The 20,024-nt window shown below is 47.1% G+C and overlaps 1 protein-coding gene across 2 annotated transcripts in view; it reads right to left on the reverse strand.

Moving 5' to 3' along the window:
- Dgkh (diacylglycerol kinase eta) overlaps nucleotides 1-2,181 on the reverse strand; it is a 166,553-nt gene extending 164,372 nt beyond the window's left edge. For both annotated transcript variants that reach the window (XM_076545427.1, XM_076545425.1), the window contains exon 1: nucleotides 2,029-2,181. In XM_076545427.1, coding sequence (XP_076401542.1) covers nucleotides 2,029-2,088 — 60 coding nt within the window. In that variant the 5' untranslated portion in view covers nucleotides 2,089-2,181. The remainder of the gene's footprint in view (nucleotides 1-2,028) is intronic.
- Between the last annotated feature and the right edge of the window lie 17,843 nt (nucleotides 2,182-20,024).

A 20,024-nucleotide genomic window follows, 5' to 3' on the forward strand; every position in this document is an offset into this window, starting at 1 on the left:
CGGGCTACCCAGTAAATCCCAAGCCAGACTGGAGTACAGTGTGAGACTCTGTCCCAAACATAAAGAAACAAAACCAATTCTGATGGACCCAGTGTTCCTTCAAAACATATTTAGATTAAGTTAACACCAATCCGTTTGCTCCACATGTCAGAAATATTTAACGTTTAAACAGTTTCGCTCCAATGAATTTTCCTTTCTCGTGTACACGCTCCTTTTTTAGTAATGCAGGTAACTCAACTTTCTTAAGGAATTACATAAAGATTTCCTTTGAAAATGCTTAAATGTTGTAGTCATTACAGAAGGTTCAGAATAAAAGCACTAGCGATAAACGTTTTATGACATACTTGAATATGTTTCACTCTTTGGCTAGAAGAATGTAAGCTTCCTGGGGACAAAACTTGCCTGAGTGTTAGCAGCTTGCCCAGCCATCACAGAACATGATAGGTGTTGGATAAAAACATCTGCTGAACAAATAAAATGCCTTAGCCATTTAAATCCGCCGACTTTTTAAGAGTTCCGAAGTCTAGCAAGTATCACCGCTCTCACAACTCTGTGAAGGTTTTAGTTTTAAAAGTTCATGTCGGGGGGACTAGTGCTGAATACTTTCTGTGAGAATAAGAAATCACTTTGGTTCTTATCACTTCTGAGAAGAAAATGGAGGTCTCTAATTTTCTAACTGCAAAAGTACTCCTGACGTTTATCACCCAAGAAAACACTATCACATAACTCAGGGTTTCCCACTGTGACTGGTGTAGGCTGACAGGACTTCATATAGTAAAGTTCAAAACAGGCCATTGGATTTAATTCCCAGTGGCCTTAAATGTCAAAACTGAATGGTATTCCTAAGCAAGCACAGCTTACCACCCTGGTGGTGAAGGCAATAGAACATGAGCAGATGGGCTACCTAACGCGCAAATTCACAAAAGCAAAAGCAGCCGCAGAGGGATAAAAGTCGAAGGACACTCCTGAAAGGTCAGGAAGCAAGAGGCAGCGGAACATACCCTGGCCAAGGGGCTGGAAGTCTACCGGTAGCAAGACGGGCACCTGACCTACAAGCTCTCAACAGGCAGAGGGCTCGCCTGAGCAGACTCAGGAAGTCCCTGGGAAAACATCACCCGAACAGCAAGCGCCCGCAGCAGCACGGATGAAGCTAGAAATTTTGGACCAGGCTTTTGAGACATGTTCACAATGTCAACCAAAAATGAGTAGCAAATACACAGGCAGGTCGTGCAGAGCCAAAATTCATTGCCCACTCAAGAGTACCGGGGTCTGCGTGGGATGGGTATTCCTGGGAGGTATCTCTGGAGGGATTGATATCAGAGGGTTCTGTTTGAGATGCAAGAAATAAGTTAAAGGAGTTTAGGGAACAGATTCAAAGACCCCCAACTCTCCTCATCTTCGCAACACACAACACATGCACCACTCTGGGGCCCTAAAATGACTCAACCTCCGCGTGGCGTGTGCCGTGAAACCCAGACGAAAGCTTAAGTTGACTGGTCGCTGGATCCCGGACCAAGTCCCCTGGTCCCCCGGAGCAGCCCGGGGCAACCGCAGCCACCCGAGTCGGAGGCGTGGCTCTGGGCTTCAGGCTGCTACTCGCCTCCCCAGGCGGCGGTCCTCGGGAACCTGCGCGCCCAGGTGACTGCCAGGGCGCGGTTAAGAGGTGAGCCCCGTCTCCTCCCGGCGCCACCCGCTGACCGCACGGCCCCGCCGCCTCCTCTCCCCGGGCCGCCGCGCCACACTCGGGAATGAAGTGCAAAGTTGGGAAGCGGATGAAGCGCGGAAACGGTCCTCGAAGGACCGTCGCCAGCCAGATGCCCCTCGGGGAAGAGCTCCAGCCGACCGGACAAAGGCGCTTCGGGCGGCGCGCGAGGAGGAGCCCGGGCGCCGGAGGAAGCGCTGCCCCGGCTGGGAAGCAGCTGGGGACCTCATCCCGGACCGCTTCCTGAACGGAACCCGGGCCGGGAGGGGGGGGGGGAGCAAGGAGCAAAGACAAGCGGGAGGGATGGGCGCGGGCGCGGTACCCACCGGTTCCTCCCAGGCCGGGCTGCGGGCTCCGAGCGCCGGGCGCACGTGCTGCGGCTCCATCGCGCCGGCCCGCGCCCGTCGGCCGCCGGGGCGCACGGACACGGGCCCCCGCCGCCGCTGCCGCCGCCGCCGCCGCCTGTGCCTGGCTCGCCGCGATCGCTGTCGCTGCCGCCCGGGCTCCCGCCCGGAGCCAGCCACCGGCCCTCCCGCGATCTCTGGCTTCCGCCGCGCTCGCCCGCCCCCGCGCCGGTCCCTTCCTCCGCCGCCGCCGCCGCCTCCGCAGCCGCCTGCGTCCCGCTCCCTGGCGCGGCCGCGAGCGCTCGGCTCCCGGAGCCGCCGCCGCCGCCGCCGCCGCCGCCGCCTCCCACGGCCACAGAATCCGCCCCTCGCTCCTGTCTCCGCCCCCGACTCCCTCCCCTTTCCTCCCGCCGCCCGCCCCTCCCCCCAGCCGCCCCTCCCGGCGGGCGGCCCGGGACGCACGTGACCCCCCTGCCAGTCCTTATAAGGCGCGGAACCGAAAGCGGCCACCGGGTGGTCACGGGCACCGGGCGGTGGCATCGCGGGGAGAGGCGGCCTCCCCGAAGGGACCGGGCTCGCCGGGAGCCTCGGGGGAAGTCGGGGGCGAGTAGCTCGCGCCGGGGGAGCTCGTCCTGGCATCCCTTTCCCTTGGCCTCCCTTGCTCCGGTCTCCTGTAGCCCCCGCCGGCCGCCTCTGGAGCAGAGGCTGGAGCATTTCGCCCAGGACAACGCCCGGCTTCAACAGAGCAAGGCTGCGCGCTTCGCACCCCTGAGCAGCTCCCCAAGCACCCCTGCCAGGGGTGGCCTACTCTGAGCTGCTGGGATGACTGGCTGGTTTGCCATCTGCAAGAGAGGTTAAGCTTGGGGAGCCCTGCTTTTACTCATTTTCTGTGGCTAAACAGTTTCGTGGAAAGAAAACCAGCTAAGGAGCTGGTCTGCGGTCCGCTGTGAGCGCGCCACTCGAATTAGGGGCAGGGACAGTTAAGAGAGACCTTAAATGTCAACTGTCTCCTCCTGCTGCTTTCAGAGAAAAAGAAAACGAAAATTGCAACTAGCGTCTCAAATCATCTTTACTGGCAGTGAAGACGGTTTCCATCTAGTTCCAACAGAGCAGTGACTGCATTACATGGGTCATTTCCTCTCGTGGACTTTCAGGCTCCTGCCAGCATCCTCTCAATGCCCCCTGGTCTGGTAGACAGATGCATTCACACGTTTTGAAACCGAAAAATCAAAACACTTACCTGATCCAGCATGCTCCCACGTCATTCTAATTTCCGCGGCTAATATTCCACTGGGGCTGATAAAGGTCACCTAAGGTCTGTGGAGAGAGCCTAAACCACTGGATGTTTCCCAGCCCTCGCCTTCTATAACCTGACGGGCTAGATTGGTTTTTCCTGAATCTCTCCTTTAAATTAGCTCTCGATAGTTGGGTCTTCTTGTGTTCCTGACCATGTTTTGTTAAGTGACCTCCTACCCGCTGAGGTGCCCAAGTTGCCTGCTCTTCATTTACTTCTAGTGAGGGTGGGGTAAAGTGAATGAGTGGTCGGTCTCTCGGGTCCTGCCATGCCTTGCTTTTAGTTACCAGCCAGGTGAGGACAACTCAGATTTCCATCATTTCTGATCAATCCGCCTTCACCCCCGAGCGCTAGGGTTACAGCTGTACCCTGGGGCTCAAACCCAGGACTTCAATCTACCAACCAAGCTACGTGCCCAGACCGGAAGCAAACTTTTTTTTCAAACATATTTTTCAACTTCTCTACTTTTTTTTTTCCTTACATGTATGTGTCCGTGTGTGGGTTTGTGCACATGAGTGCAAGTTCTCATGGAGGCCAGAGGCATCTAATCCCCCTAGAGCTGGACTTACAAACCACCCAGAGTGGGTGCTACGACTCAAACGCCCTGTCCTCTGCAAGAACAGTGTGTGCTCTTAATGGCTGAGCCATCTCTCCAGCCCAGAAGCCAGCCAGCTTCTTAACCAGAAATCTCTACCTCTCTTCCCCCGGCCTTAAATTCAACCTGTCTAAAACAAAGTGCTTTCCTGACAGCTGATTTCTCTCTCGAGTCTTATGTAAATGTCACCACAATTCACTTAGTCATGCAAAAGAGAAGGGAAAAAATATTATCCTAGGTTCCTCCTCTCTCACTGTTCTCTTCCTCTCTCTCTCTCTCTCTCTCTCTCTCTCTCTCTCTCTCTCTCTCTCTCTCTCTCTCTCTCTCTCTTCCCCCCACCCTGGCCTGGCTTCAGGGCCCTGGTTTCAGACTCCTGAAACTTTGCATTCCTTTCTTATTAATTTTGAATTTTGTATTATATTTTTATTTATTTATGTGTGTGCCCATGCACACGTGTGGAGGTCAGAGGCTAACTAGCAGGCATTGTCCTCTCTTTCCACCACCTGAGTGCTGGGTATTGAACTCAGACCGTCAGGCTTGGCAGCAGGGGCATTTACCCACTGACCCGCCCCTTCAGCTCCACTTATTAGCTGTGTTGCCTCTAAATGGTTGAGATGCCATCCCTCTGGCTGTGACCAAAGTTAGCCTCCTAGCGAGTCAAGGTTTAAGTCCTAATATCTTAGCTAGAGCCGACCTCAACAATTCTTTCCAATGCTCTGAGTTCCTAACAGGCAGCTCCCCCTCAGGCCACCTGTTTCTATGCTGTGCCCTCTTCTGGAATGTTCTTCCTCTTACTCAGCCTATAAAACACCTGTTCATCTTTCACTTTTCACCCCGAGGGTTACCTTCCTGACCTTGCTGCGTGGTAAAAACTGTCTGCTCCCTCTACACTGACTACATGCCACCCCTGACCACCCCGTCCTATCATAATGCCTTAGAAGACTTTTTAAGTTAGCTTTTACATATAATTTTCCTGGTAGGAAATATTATAATTGACTTGCTCCATCTTCCTGGCTCCAGTCCAGTTCTCAACATGTGTTTCTCAAGTTTGTTGAAAGAATTGTGATATAGTCTGGGGTATATTTTTGAGGTTCTAAAAAAAATAAAATCAATCTCCCCTGCATTGTCTCATTTCATTCTCACAGTTCTCCATAAGATGTGTGAGTGCCTTTCATAGGAAGCGACAACTCCCAGAGCCACCTGGTAGAAGGAGTAACCTTACTCCCAAAAGTTGTTCACACACACACACACACACACACACACACACACAGAGTAATATTTTAAAAGAGAACTCACTAAAGCTGGAGAAGAAGAAGGAAACAATTTGCCGGAGGCTGTCTTGTGTAAATCTGAGAGCCAGGCTTACAATCCAGATTACGTCTTTACCTTGGCTACATGTGCAGCTGTTTCTGTGGTCTGAATATTTATGTCTCCCCATCCCTGTTGAAATCCTCACTTCCTTGAGCACTTAGGGAAGTGGTTTGGTCCTGACAGCAGATACTGTAGAAATGGGATTGGTGTCTTGTAGAGAGGTTCAGGGCGCTGGGGAAATAGCTCAGTGATTAAGAGCACTCAGTGGTCTTCCAGAGAACCCAAATTCAGTTCCCAGCACTCATATTGGGCAGCTCACAGCTACCTGTAGCTCCAACTCCAGGGCTACCTGCAGCTCAGCTCCCTGCATAAACACAGTGCACATATAGGCATGCGGACACACAAACACACATAAAAGGATTAAAAAAATAAAGCAAGAAAAAGAATACCATATCAGTTGTCCTCTCACATTAAATTCTATTTTGTATAATACAGTGTTGTTGGGTTTTATTTTTTGGGTTTTTTGTTTTGTTTTGTTTTTTGATTGGTTTTTTTTTTGTTTTTTGTTTGTTTGTTTTTTGTTTTGTTTTGGTTTTTTGCTATTGATGACACAGTATAACTACTTATTTTTCAATTGTTCCAAGTCATTGTGCCTTCAGGGTGTCTTCTATATAAACAGGTTGATCTCACCACTATCTGACCAGTCTGAGGGCCTGGCTTTTAGCGTTCTTTTGAGATCTATTTTCATTCATAGTGTATATGAATCAGAGTAAAGGGCACTTCACTGCCACCGCCCCTCCCCCACACCGTGGTTCCTTCTCACGGAACAGTACACATTAGTAGGTTGTTGGGTGTGTCCTCTGTTCCACATTACCACCCGCCTCCTAAGGCTTTGCCCTTAATGCAGAGGAGGGAAGTGATATGGCTCCTGATGCAAGAGGAAGAAGAGGCAGGGAGGGGCATATGCTTCACAGATCTCTACCGACATCGGCACATGTATGGCTGAGAATGTTCCTTTAAGTTTCTTTCTCCAAAGGCCTGTGAGTCTTCTGTTTTAATATTCTCCTGGGCCTGAATCACAGCTTCATTGTCTATGGAATTCTACAATGAAAGGGATTAACACCAGCATTTGAAGTGCCTGACCACCTTGGCATCTAGGGCTGGCAATAAGAAGCCTACTCTTGGTCTCATTACTCTACGGATATCTTTCTGTCCAATCCATTTTCATATTTTCAGTTTGTGTTTGGATTGATTTGAATCTAAGTGGTTTTGGGTTTTAGGTTTTTTGTTTTTTGTTTTTTATTTTTTTAAAATCTTGATACTCATTTGTGGTGGTACACGCCTTTAATCCCAGCACTCGGGAGGCAGAGCCAGGTGGATCTCTGTGAGTTCAAGGCCAGCCTGGGCTACCAAGTAAGATCCAGGAAAAGGCGCAAAGCTACACAGAGAAACCCTGTCTTGAAAAACCATAAATAAATAAGTAAATAAATAAATAAATAAATAAATAAATAAATAAATAAATAAATCCTTTGGATCTGAAAATATTTTATTTTCAAGGGTTACTTTTCTTCATTCCTGCTCTGTGGAATTTTCTCTATTTTATGCTTCTATAACTCACACTAGATATGACTCAGAGTTTTTCATATTATCCTCCAAATCTTGGTTTTTCTTTCATATTTCTCTGCTTTGCTTTTCTTGGCTAGTCTTGGGAATTTTTCTCAGATGCATTACCCAATTCCCTAACTTTATTTGCAACTAAGTTTAGTGGGCCGTTCCAGCGTCACTTCTTTGACGAGACAAGGCTTTGCTGCGTACCCCTGGTGGCTGTCCCACCACTCTCCACGTGGACCAGTCTGGCTTCAAACTGGCCGCAGTCCTCCTGTCTCTGCCTCTGAAGTGCTCTATTTAGCCTGCTTCATGACCATTAAGTTTTCATTTGTTTATTTTCCTAGCATTTTCATCTCATCCTTTTTAAAAGTCATTGGTACATTTTCATGCTTTGTTTTTCCTTTACCTTATTTATCTTATTAACCTTGTGTTTTGTTTTTGTTTGTTTTTGTTGTTTTGTTTTGTTTGTTGTTGTTGACGATGATGTTTTGAGACAGGGTTGCCGTAGAAGTTTCTCTGTTCACACCTGGCCCTGAGGTCCCATAGTCGCTTATAGAATAATCACTCAGAGGCTTATATATTAATTACAAACTGGATGGCCTATGGCTCAGGCTTCTTACTAGCTAGCTCTTTCGTCTTAAATTAACCCATTTCTATTAATCTATGTATCACCATGTGTTCCGTGGCTTTACCTGCGTCCCATTACATGCTGCTCTTGGACAGCAGTTTGACGTCTCTCCCCCTCTCACCCCACTCCCCCACTCTCCTTTCTCCTCTCGTTATCTCTCTTAGATTTTCCCACCTGGCTCCATCCTGCCCTGACCTAGGCCAGTGCAGATTTATTTACTAACCAATGGGAACAGCATATATTCACAGCGTACAGAAAGACACCCCCAGCACAGGGTCTCTCTACATAGCCTTGGTTGTCCTGCCCCTCACTCACAGGGTTAGGCTAGGGTTAGACCTCAAACTCACAGGTATCTACCTGCCTCTGCTCCCAAGTGCTGAGACTCAAGGCATGTGCCACCATGCCCAGCATGTCATTAAACATTTTAAGCATATTTATTTAGAAATGTCTCTTTTTTTTAATCTTTATTAATTACTTTAAAATTAAAGTGTAGCCCAGGCTGGCCTCGAACTCGTGATCTTCCTGCCTCTGCCTCCTTCAGTAAATCCTACCAGCATGCACCGCCACCACCACCAGCTAGAAATGTCTCTTTCATTTATAGTTGCCAGACTAAATTCTCCCATTTGTGCATACATGGGCCACATTTGGGCCCGCTTGTTTCCTTGCATGCTTTACAGTGTTTTCCTGGGCAATTCACTTCAGAAAGACATGGTATTTGCTTGTTTGTTTCTTTGTTTACTTGCTTGGGGGGGGGCGGGGCTTAAAGTATGCATTATGGAGGTGTCTACCTGGGAGAGCCTGATCTTGATTTTGCCAGATTTCCTTGGCTCACTAGTGTTTGTAGTCCTTCACGCTGCCAGACTCAAGCAGCTGAAGACTGGTTCAGCTAGGGCTTCTGGGTATCTGTATGTCTGAGGCGTTTCAATCACTCATCCCAGCATGCTGAATTCACAATAGTGGAATGGATTTGTTTTACACGTAAGGTCAGGTGTCCCAAAGTGTATGTTGAGAGAGAGAGAGGGGGGGGGGAGAGAGAGAGAGAGAGAGAGAGAGAGAGAGAGAGAGAGAGATGCAAACTTCATCCTTTCTATGAATTCTCTCTCAGAAGTCATATAGTATCATCATCACCAGATGAGTTAGTTGGACCTGTCACAAAACCCTTCCCAGACTAAAGGACCAGAAGATAGACCCTTCAACAATGAGCGTGTGGATGAGGCACACACACTATACATACATACATACATACATACATACATACATATATACACGTATATATATATATAATTGTGCAGTAGTCTTTAGAACAATGAATCACAATGCTCTCTATATTGATAAGTTTTGGTATTCATGCTCTAGGCAATCAGAGTCCATTCTTTGCATAGACTATAAATTTAGGCTGTTTCTTTTCTCTGATGCAGCACCTGGAGAACATGGCGAGTGCAACCCTCCAGAATAAAGGCATGTATGCCTCACATTAGAAGAACAGTAGTGTGCTGGGAATGTTGTTCTGCATGCTGTGAATACGTGTGGTGCTCTGATTGGTTGGTAAATAAAATGCTGATTGGCCAGTAGCCAGGTAGGAAGTATAGGCAGGATGAGCAGACAAGGAGAATTCTAGGAAGAGGAAGGCTGAGTCAGGAGACGCTGCTAGCCACTTCCAGAAGAAGCAATATGTAAAGTACCTGTAAGCCACAAGCCATGTGACAAAGTATAGATTTATAGAAATGGGTTTTAAAAGCTAGGTAGCAAGAAGCCTGAGCCATTAGGCCATATAGTTTAGAAATAATATAAGCCTCTGTATGTTTATTTGGGTCTGAGTGGCTGCGGGATGGGGTGTACCGGAGAAAACTCCAGCTACAGTAGTGTCTACTGCTCCAGCTAGACCTCAGTGGAGCACACCGGAGACTAACACGTTCCCACAGAAATAATCTGATAAAGACTTTCACATGAGGACTGCCCCTGCAGGAAGCTCATCAACAGATTGCATCTTAGTAATAATACATCCGAAGCAAGAAACGGGGACTCTGGTCTTGGTCCCAATTTATAAAGCTCCCATAGAGCAGACAAAAGAGGCTCCACAATATATATTTCAGTCATGTGGGCTAAGATCATTCCTATGGCCTTCCTGAGAATGGCCTTCTTGGAGCAGAATGGGGTGATGTGCTTTCTCTTGGTCTTTCTGTCTTTCCAGATGCTGGGATTACTGGTAAGTCATGACACCTGTACCAGATGCACTCTGTTACTTACAGCTCACAACTCAGTGTGCAAATTCTACAAATGATTTTTACTTTGCTCTATTGTCCTCATCTCACATAATATCAAGAGAAAAAACTAAAAAATAATATTTAAAAATTTAACTTGGCCTCCAAAGCTACAGAGAAACCCTGTCTTGAAAAAACCAAGCCAAAACAACAACAACAAAATCTAAAAATTTAGCTGGGCAGTGGTAGCACATACCTTTAATCCCAGCACTCAGGAGGCAAAGCCAGGCAGGTCTCTATGAGTTCAAGGAGGCCAGCCTGGTCTACAGAGTGAGTTCCAGGAAAGCCACCAAAGCTGCACAGAGAAACCCTGTCTTGAAAAAAAAAAAAACAAAACAAACAAAAAATTAACTTGGATATTTCCTATAATGTAATATAGGAAATATTGACATGGTAAATGTTGAAAAATACACTTGAGTGAAAAGCAGATTTTTTTTTTTAAGCACAATGTAGGGCTGGTGAGGTGGCTCAGCGGGTAAATGCACCTGCCACACAAACCTGGTGACATCAGTTAGAACCCTAAGTACACATAAAGGTGGAAGAGGAGAACTAAGTGCAGGGCTGTCTCCTGGCCGCCACATGTGCATGTGCATGGTGACATGCACGGGCACACACACACACACACACACACACACACACACACACACACACACTCATATTAATAAGATTATTATGCCTTTTTTATCTGCACAGTTGCTTAGGAAATGATTAATAATTGCCTATGATTAGGTTAACAAAGAGATCAGCATAGAAAAAATATGAAAAAAGATATTTCGAAACTTCGGGATGTGACTGGTAACTATGCAGAGGAAAGGGTGAGCAAACAGGACTCTCTACAGAAAAAGGAGAAACAATCGAGCCTAAAATTAATATAAAATGTTACCAATTTTATTTATTTATTTATTTATTTATTTATTTATTTATTTATTTATTTATTTGTTGGGTGGGTGGGTGGGTGGGGGCTTCAAGACAGGATTTTTCTGTGTAACAGCCTGGCCATCCTAAAACTCACTCTGTAGACCAGGCTAGCCTCCAACTCACAGAGAGTACGGCCTGCCTCTGCCTTCAAATGCTGGGATTAAAGGGGTGCATCACCACTACCCAGCAACAGATTTCATTGTAATTCAAGAAATGGCACATTGGGGCTGAAGAGATGGCTCAGTGGTTAAGAGCACTGGCTGTCTTCCAGAAGACCCAAGTTGGCTTCCGAGCACCCACACAATGACTAACACCTGTCTGTAACTCCAATTCCAGAAGGTCTGACAACTTCTTCTGGCCTTTGTGGATACTGGACATTTGTGGTGCAAAGACATATTTTGCTGGCAAGACCCTCATACACATACAATAAAAGTAAACTTAAAAATAAGGTAAGAAAAGAAAGAAAGAAAGAAAGAAAGAAAGAAAGGAAGGAAGGAAGGAAGGAAGGAAGGAAGGAAGGAAGGAAGGAAGGAAGAAAGGAAGAAAGGAAGAAAGAATTGGAAAATGTGAGGTTCCCTCCACACGTGCAGGAGAATGGGGATGCCTTTATGATTCCCTGAGAACACTTTGTACAGAACTCCTCTAGACAGTGGTAGGAGCCAGCCACTTCAGATTCTAACTTAGGGTTTTAAATCCTAGACACAGTGCTGTCAAGAACTGAATAGAAAGAATCGATCAATAGCTGGGTGCTGGGACTCAGGAGAACAGTCATGGGGGAGCCTAAAGGTGGCTGCAGGCAGCTCAGTATCCAGTGTGACATCCACCAGGGAGAGGGGAGTGCAGGAGACTGGGAGAGGATAAGGGTGCAGGGGTCCCTGGAGGCCTTGGAGACCTGAGGGTCAGGGAGGGCACTTCAGCACAGGCCTCCAGGTTGAAAGACCACCGGTGGTTAGTGGTGCTCTCGGGAAGGGCTAGGAGAACTTTTCTTTTGATGAACTATACACAGAAGAAATGAAAGTAAGAAGAGGGAGGTCTAGCCCTTGATCATTTAGGTATACTAATCCACCATGTAAAGAACATCAGATGTTCTCTGTTAACAAGAACTGTGTCCAAATACCTGCTTTCGAAGGCCTTGGGAAAGTCGTTTGTTCCATTTTAAAATGAACATAATATAGTCAGGCATAGTGGCCTAAAATCCTAGCCTGTGGCAGATGAAGCAGGAGGACTGAAAGTTCCAGGCCACCCTGTGCTACATCGCAATGGCAGTGATGAAGGAAGACACAACTCAACACTGGCAACTGGGTCACCTGAAGAGTTCCTTCCGGAGACTTCTACTCATGGGAAACTGAGACTCTTAACTTATATCACAGAAAAGAATTTTAGGACGAGTTTGTATGAAGCCAAATGGAGTTTATTGAGAACAAGGTCTTAAAGAGAGAGAGCATAGTTAAACACAACCAAAGTGCTTGTCTTAGTTACTTTTTTATTGCTATGAAGTGACACCATGACCCAGGCAACTTTTAGAGGAATGTGTACTGGGGCTCATGGCAGGAACGGGTCAGAGTCCATGACCATCATGGCTTGGACCATGGCACCAGGCTGGCAGGCATGATGCTGGAGCAGAAACTGGGAGCCTACATCTGATCTACAAGCAGGAGGCAGAAAAAACTGTGACCTTTTGAAACCTCAAAGCTCAATCCCAGTGACATACTTCCTCCAACAGGATTACTTCTAATCCTTTCCAAACTGGGGACCGAGTATTCAAACATATGGAGGCCATTCTCATTCAAACCGCCACAGTGCCCACAGACTGCTCAAGAAAGAAAGTCACACACACACACACACACACACACACACACACACACACACACACGAGTGAGCTTTTTTTTTTTTTTTTGAAACAGGGTTTCATGTAGCTCAGGCTGGTCTCAAACTTGCCATGAAGTTGCGGGTGTTGAACTTCTGCCTTGATCTCCCTTGTTCATGCTAGGCAGGTACTCTGTCTACCAACAGAACCAAATGCCATTATACCAAACCTTTTATTTATTTATTTTTCCTTTTCTGAGATGGTGTCTTATAGCCCAGACTGGCCATAGACTTGTACTCTTCCTGCCTTCCCTTCCTTAAGTCACATCTGACTTAAAGAAGTTTTCTTTAGTCAATGAGATTATAAAATGGTTTTTGAGGTATATTGTCCTTGTTTAAAGACTGGTAAGAGAAACACAGGTCACAAAAGGTTAAAGGAATTCCTGTTCCACTTAAGTTGCAATGTCAAAGCCTGTTTGGTGTGTGTCTGTACCTGTTTGTGGATGCATGTGTACAAGTGTTTGAATTCATGCAGGTATCATTCCTCAGGCACCATCCTCCTTGTGTTTTGAGACAGGGTCTCTCACTGGCCTGGACCCTACAGCGCAGGCTAGGCTGGCTGGCCAACAAGGCTCCACAGCCCCACAGGACCCACCCTCCCCTTTTAATGCAGATTCTGAGTATCCAGTGCTGGCCCTTTTGCTTGCAAGACCAGTACTCTAGGGACCGAGCTAGCTCCCTAACCCAGGGCAGGTGTTTCAGATGTAAACATGGCTCATAACCTTGTTTGTGAGGTTTTTCTCTCTTTTGCAAGCAATTTGGTCTTGGTTGCCAAGGGACATAAACCAGATTCCAAGACTGAAGGGAATTCTTTTCTGTCTCATGTCTCTTTAATCTCCCTGGGCTTTCTATCCTGCCTCAGTGACACCATTTGGAGAATCAGGATGGAATGAATGGTGTGCTAAAAATGCCTACATATATGCTTTTTCCAGACTAAGGGTACCAGAATTAAAGAAAAGAGACTGTGCTTTGGTTGGGGTTTCTATTGCTGCAACAAAACACCATGCCCAAAAAGCAAGTTGGGAAGGAAAGGGTTTATTTCACTTACACATCACTGTTCATCATCAGAGGAAGTCAGGACAGAAACTCAAAAAGGGCAGGAACCTGGAGGTATGAGCTGATGCAGAGGCCATAGAGGAGTGCTGCTTACTGGCTTGCTCCTTATGGCTTGCTCAGCCTGCTCTCTTATAGAACTCAGGGGGTGGCACCACCCACAATGGGCTGGGCCCTCCCCTATCAATCACAAATTAAGAAAATGCCCTACAGGCTTACCTACAGGCTTATCTTATGGAGGGATTTTTCAGTTGAGGCTTGTTGTAGAATAATCTATTTGTACACTGTGAAGATGTGTCTTTGCCAAGGTGCCTTCTCATTGGTTTAATAAACAATTAACTAGCCATTAGCTAGGGAGGATGTATAAGTGGGAGAGCCAGACAGAGAGGACTCTGGGAAGAAGGGCGAAGTCACCAGCAGACTCAGAGGGAGCAAGAAATGCTAGAGGACAGGTAAAAGCCACGAGCCATTTGGCAACATGTAGATTGACAAAAATGGGTTAATTTTAGTTGTAAGAGATAGTTAGTAATAAGCCTAAGCTATCAGCCAGTCTTTTATAATTAATAAGAAATCTCTCTGCGGTTAACTGGGAGCTGACTGGCAGGACAGAAAAATCCACCTACAGAGGCTCTCTCCTCTCAGACAACTTTAGCTTGTGTCAAGCTGACATAAAACTAGCTAGGACAGATTGTTAACTTTTTATTGCACAGATTAGCTGGGATCAGTGCTCCTCACGATAAATGAAGTCATATACATTTTGAAATTGTAATGAGGAAGCCAAAGATTGACATTTTCCACATAAAGCTCCATTTTAAACGAACAACTTTGGAATCATGACAACAACCACGTGATATTATCATTATCCCCTGTCACAGGAGAGAGTATGGGAGTTTGGGGACCAGGCAGCAGGGTGCCCAGGGTCACAGCACTTAAGACACAGTGCTGGCTTGTGGAGTTTTGGGCCCGTAAAGACCCTATGAAAGACAAAAAAAATCAGGAAAGGAGTCCGGTAAAGCAGGTGCACGACTAATCTCAGCGCAGAGGGGGCTAAGGCAGCAAGATCATGAGTTCAAAGCCAGCCTGAGTTACACAGGTAGACAGTGAGACCCTTCCTTGAAATAGAGATTGAGATGAGACGCTCCCAGGGAGGGTCGGGGGAGGTACACAAGAAGGACAGACAGCAGGGGACATTTGAATGCCTTGCTGGAGTGGTGGAGTTACTGTAGGGACGACCATTTAGTCATGTAGGGACACAAGTGTTCTTTACGAAAGTAAGAAGGTGAGAAAGAAAACCACAGCTCCAGAGGGGACTCTGAGGAAAGGGAGTGTCATCAGCACAGGTTGAGAAAGATTTTAAAGAAATCTGTTTCTTCAGAGCCAAGAATAGAAAAACAAGGAAGACACACCCACCACACTGTAAATGTCAGCAGTTGTCAGGACAGACGGAGACTGGAATCCAGGTCTAACTCGTGTTTTCTCTGCGGTTGCCCCAGGATACAGCCCCTGCCTCCAGGACAAAGGTCTTAAACTGGCGAAGTGCAGCCTGTTCCTCCCTTCTCCAGCCTCTGCACAGGACACCTCCTTTCTAGGACTCTCCTATCTGCTGGCCCTTGGCTCTGTTTCCTACGCACAGGGCCTGGCAGGTCTCCCTGGCATGTTCCTCTCTCTCCTTTACCTCTTTGCCTGTTTAACCTGGACGGGAACCTGGGAGGCCGTCCACAGATGGGCAGTAACATGACCCGACCCAATTGGCATTCCTTCTCACCTCTGCTACAAGTGGGATCCAGCTGTACGAGAGCCCCAGACTAAGCTGCATAGCATGTCATCTGCTCCGTCCTGCTTCACCCCATGCAGCCTGCACCCCTAGGACATTTCGGCAGAGAGTCTACCTGGTGGAGTTGGGGTAGGGTCGGGGACTTTCTTCCTGTTGGAGAGTGAGCACTGCACTCACCAGCCGGAAGCCACGGAGTACAGCAGAGTGTCACAGACTTGGGCTGTCAAAATCATGTCATTGGGTTTCTGCTTTTCTGTGACGTCGAGAAAGTTCCTCGACATCTTAAAGTATAATGTCTTCACCAGGAAAAAGTTACTGGACACCTACTTTGTGGGAATCATTAACGTTGCCTTGCTCAGAAGTTGTGCCCAACAGTTTTCATAGTTTGTCCCTCCTGGTAGGATGAGAAACTTTGAGAGCAAGACAAACTGTGACACTGACGCTAATGTGGTCATTCACATTGTGTTCTCTTTCTATAATTTATTATTTTATTATGTGTATGGATGTTTTGCCTGCATGTATGTCTACATAGGTACATGTGTGCCTGGTTGTGAGCTGCCATGTGGTGCTGGGACTTGAACCTGGGTCCTCTGGAAGAGCAGCCAGTACTCTTAACTTTTGAGCCAGCTCTTTCAGCCTCATTCTTTCCATAATTTAAAAAATTGTGCTAAAGGAGCTAGGCGTGGTATCCTATACCTTTAATCTGAACATTCAGGAGGCAGAGGCCAGTCTGGTCTACAGAGTGAGTTCCAGGACATCCAGGGCTACAGAGTGAGACCGGTCTCGAGAAGAAGGGGGATGGGGGAGAGAACAGGAGGACTGAGATGATGAGGAGATAGTAGTGTTTTGGGACAAAGTCTCATTAAGCACCTAGGTTGGCCTTGAATATGTGATACTCCTAGTTCACCCTCCTTGCCAATCAGACTTGGCAGCTATATATTTCTGTGGTACAATGGGTGCCAGGACATGGAGAAAGGATGTCTCAGGGGTAAAAACCCCTCACTCTTTATAAATACCAAGAGGTCCAAGAGAGCTCTTCTCTTCCTTACAAGTTGTGATATATTAATAAAAATACAACTTTTTAATGTATAATTTATATTATCTATAATTTTACTTATACACATCCCAAAATGTGATATGATTATTACCCACAGTATGAAGTGGTGAGTGTAAGGAAGGGCAAATGAAACCACTGAACTGGATCCACCACTCTGTAGGAAGAAAGAACTGACTGCCCAGACTCTCGGGGGGAGGGAGGGGGAGGGATGAGTGAGAAGCAAAATGGCACAGAGCAAGCAGATTTTATGTGACTGTGAGGAAGGTGGGGGATTTGAGATGATATAGGCTGTTAGGATTGACAACAACCAGATGCCTTTGCGGAGGTAGTTGCCCTTTGGGGGGATAAAGGGAGGTTCCTGGCAATGAAGAGAGAATGCATTGGGGGGAGGGGCTTCAGATAGCAGCAAAGACGGTTCCCATCTTTAATGTAATGATAATAGTGAGTATCGAACTCATCATTTGATCCTCATAAATTCCAGCAGCCGAGTGAAGCTTATGACCACTTATTCTTTCCTGTCTTTAATACCTTGATATCATGTCTTCAAAACTAAGGTATGTAGACACCGTTTGAAAAATGATGTCTCTTTCTTCTCTTTCTCTTCTCCTCTCCTGCTCCTCCCCAACCCCACCTCTCTCTTTCTGTCTTTATGGGAAGGGATGGAGAATCGCAGAAGGGATGTTGAAGAGGGGAGGCATTTTGAATAAACTTGGACGTCTCTGACTAACCAGTTTAGCTTCTAAAAAGGTCTAGAAATAACAGTTTCTCCAGGGTGGAGTGCAGAAGGCAAGCCAGGACAGGCTTCACCATTTGGGGATGGTTTGGGGGATGGGGTTGGGAGCTGAAGTCAGGCACGATGTTTTTTGTTCTTTGCCTTTCTAAGCAACTGCTTGGCCTAAGGAAATGAAAGGGACTAAACAATTGCAGACTCAAACTAGCTCATTGTTAGAAGAGGATATTCTAGCCTCACAGCCCATAAATTATATTATCTATAACTAGACATCAAATGAATGTGCATACCAAATGAACTTTTCCTAAAGAGAAATTTCTCTTTGGAATTAGTGACTAGACCGCAGAATTAGTCATGTTGTTAAATTTGTTTAAGCATCTCATTAACAAGATTGAAGCTTTCCAAAAGCTCGGTGTGAAGGTAAAGGGTCATGAACATTAAATACACATGCAAAACATGATTTATAAAATGAATATATTAGTGAGTTTGAGGCCAGCCTGGTCTACAGAGTGAGATCCAAGGCAGGCACCAAAACTACACAGAGAAACACTATCTGGGCGTGGGGGGGTGGGGTGGGGAGAATATATTAATGATTTATTGTTGGTATTAATATAGTGGCAGGCTATTTCTATGGACTGTGATGCCCGCCCCCCAAGATTCCCCTAAGATGGGGAGAGTCCAGAAAGGAGCAGTGAGTCTTTGGACTGTCTTGGAGACAGTGGTATGATGCACTAGCTGAGCTGGGCTGAGCTGGGCTGAGGAGCTGGGCTGAGCTGGTATGGCTACTGTTGGTTAAACAGCGTGTGCTGCTTGTGGCTGGGTGGCCATGCCGGAGCAGGAGAGTGCCGATTGGAAAAATCACAGCCATGGTTACCTTCTTAGAGCTTTATTGGGGGGGGGGGCGTGAGAGAGAGACAGAGACAGAGACAGAGACAGAGACAGAGACAGAGACAGAGACAGAGACAGAGACAGATCGGACAGACGGAAGGAAGGAGTGGAAAGACAGGGACGCACAGAGGGCCCACCCGCTTTTTAGGCTGGGATGCCGTCGCAGGCTGATGATGTGATTAAGGACAGAATCCTTACAGCTACCCTTGCTTTCTCTGTCTTGGAAGCAGAAAGGGTTTTTCTTTGACGATTCCAATCATGAAAGAGCAGCCCAAAGACCATAGTCACCAGCTCCCCTGCCTTCTTCCCTCTAAGCTCTCTGCACCCCATTCATCACAAAGTCTCTATCTCTTTGCAACCATAGCAACCAGGCTTCCAAAGGTCACCAGCATCCTTCTGGTTCCTAGACCCGGTGACACTTCTCAGTACTCAACTGACATAACTTTTCCACACTAGCCAACACTGTTGCCCTGGACCACTCCCTCACCCTTAACATACTTTCTTCCCTTGATTTCTCTGTTTACAAAGAACGGGGAGACTGTAACCATCTCATGTTCCTCATTCCTCATTGGCATCCTTCGCGGACCCCTCAGCTCAATCTTTGAATATTTATGTGACCCAATGCCTAAGTTCAGGGCTCTATCTTCTCTGCCTATTCTTCCGGGTTCTCGCATTGTCTACAGTTGCACTCCAACTTCAAGCTAACGTGACCTAGGTTTCCAATCCTCTCTTTCTCCACCCTCCCTCCCCAGATAGCTGATGAAAACAAGAGATAGAAACTGGTCTGGCAGTTCAGAGATAGGAGGCAGGAAATGTCCTTGGTTTTGTCTTGGCCAGAAAGGGGTTTTGGTTCCTGCTCTGAGATCTTATCTCTATTCTCCTTGTATACACCGAGATGAGCGCCACTGCCTGGGAGCTACGTGTAAGGACGTGACTGAAATTGAGGCAGGTGGACACAGAGTTGGAGAGCCAACCGGACCGGCCAGCTCACCTCCCTGTGCTCACTAGCTTCTGCCACAAGTCCTTTACGGGGGGGCCCAGAGCAGCAGCTGGTTGGCAGCCCATTTCCAGGACCCCATTCCCCGCCACCCAGGAGCTCTGTTTGCCAGCACTGCTTACCTGGGAGCCTATAAGTCCTTCCTAATATCCACCCTCTGTGGTCTGTGAATTTCATTCTTTGGATACAGGAGGCAAGAACTGATTCATCTAACACCTCACCCCTCCGAGCTTTGTCTACCTAAGATGAGGGAGCCTCTGTTGCTCTCAAGGACCCCTGCTTTCCCCCTGGTATGCGTGACATCTTTAGTAAGTGTTATACCCAGATCGAGGGGACCCCCAAAAGACCACCAAGGAGACCGTGTCCCATATGTGAAAGCAAAGAGCCTTTATTTTCAAGCTCTGATGCAGTGGTGAGAGCAGAGAGCCCAGAGCCCATGTGGGGTTGGGTTTTTATCATAGCAGAGGTTGGGGTGAAGGAATTTCCAGAGTTCAGAACCCCGATTGGCTGACAATTGTCTAGGGGTATCTGTAAAACATAAATAGGTGTGTGCTAGACTCAGGAACATCTGCCACCTTATCTAACGGTTGGAATGTTTGGGGTGTCAGGTACTTCCCCTTGGATTTAGGCTCTCCCCAGGTGGGGTCAGCTTATGGCTTTTCCTGGGTCTGGATGTTGCCTGCCAGTAAGCCTGTCACAGAAGCTGTGCCTCGGCCTCTAAGCCTGTCATGGCAGCTGTGTGGTCAAGCTGTTTGGGGGCCCCTCCACAGTAAGACAATAGGGACTTAAATTCAGCATGCCTTAAGTCGATACCCCCTACAATTCATTTCTCAAGTTCCCATAGCAGTAAAATGGATCAGGCTGGTGAGGAGTATTAAGCAAGGGAAGACACTTGCCATCAAGCCTGGGGACCTGAGTTCAATCCCCGGGACCCCACATTCTCACAAGGTGTTGTCTGACCTCCACACAAGCACTGTCACACACATACATTTTTACAC

Source organism: Peromyscus maniculatus, chromosome 9 (assembly GCF_049852395.1).
Source record: "Peromyscus maniculatus bairdii isolate BWxNUB_F1_BW_parent chromosome 9, HU_Pman_BW_mat_3.1, whole genome shotgun sequence".
In the NCBI taxonomy this organism is placed as follows: domain Eukaryota; kingdom Metazoa; phylum Chordata; class Mammalia; order Rodentia; family Cricetidae; genus Peromyscus; species Peromyscus maniculatus.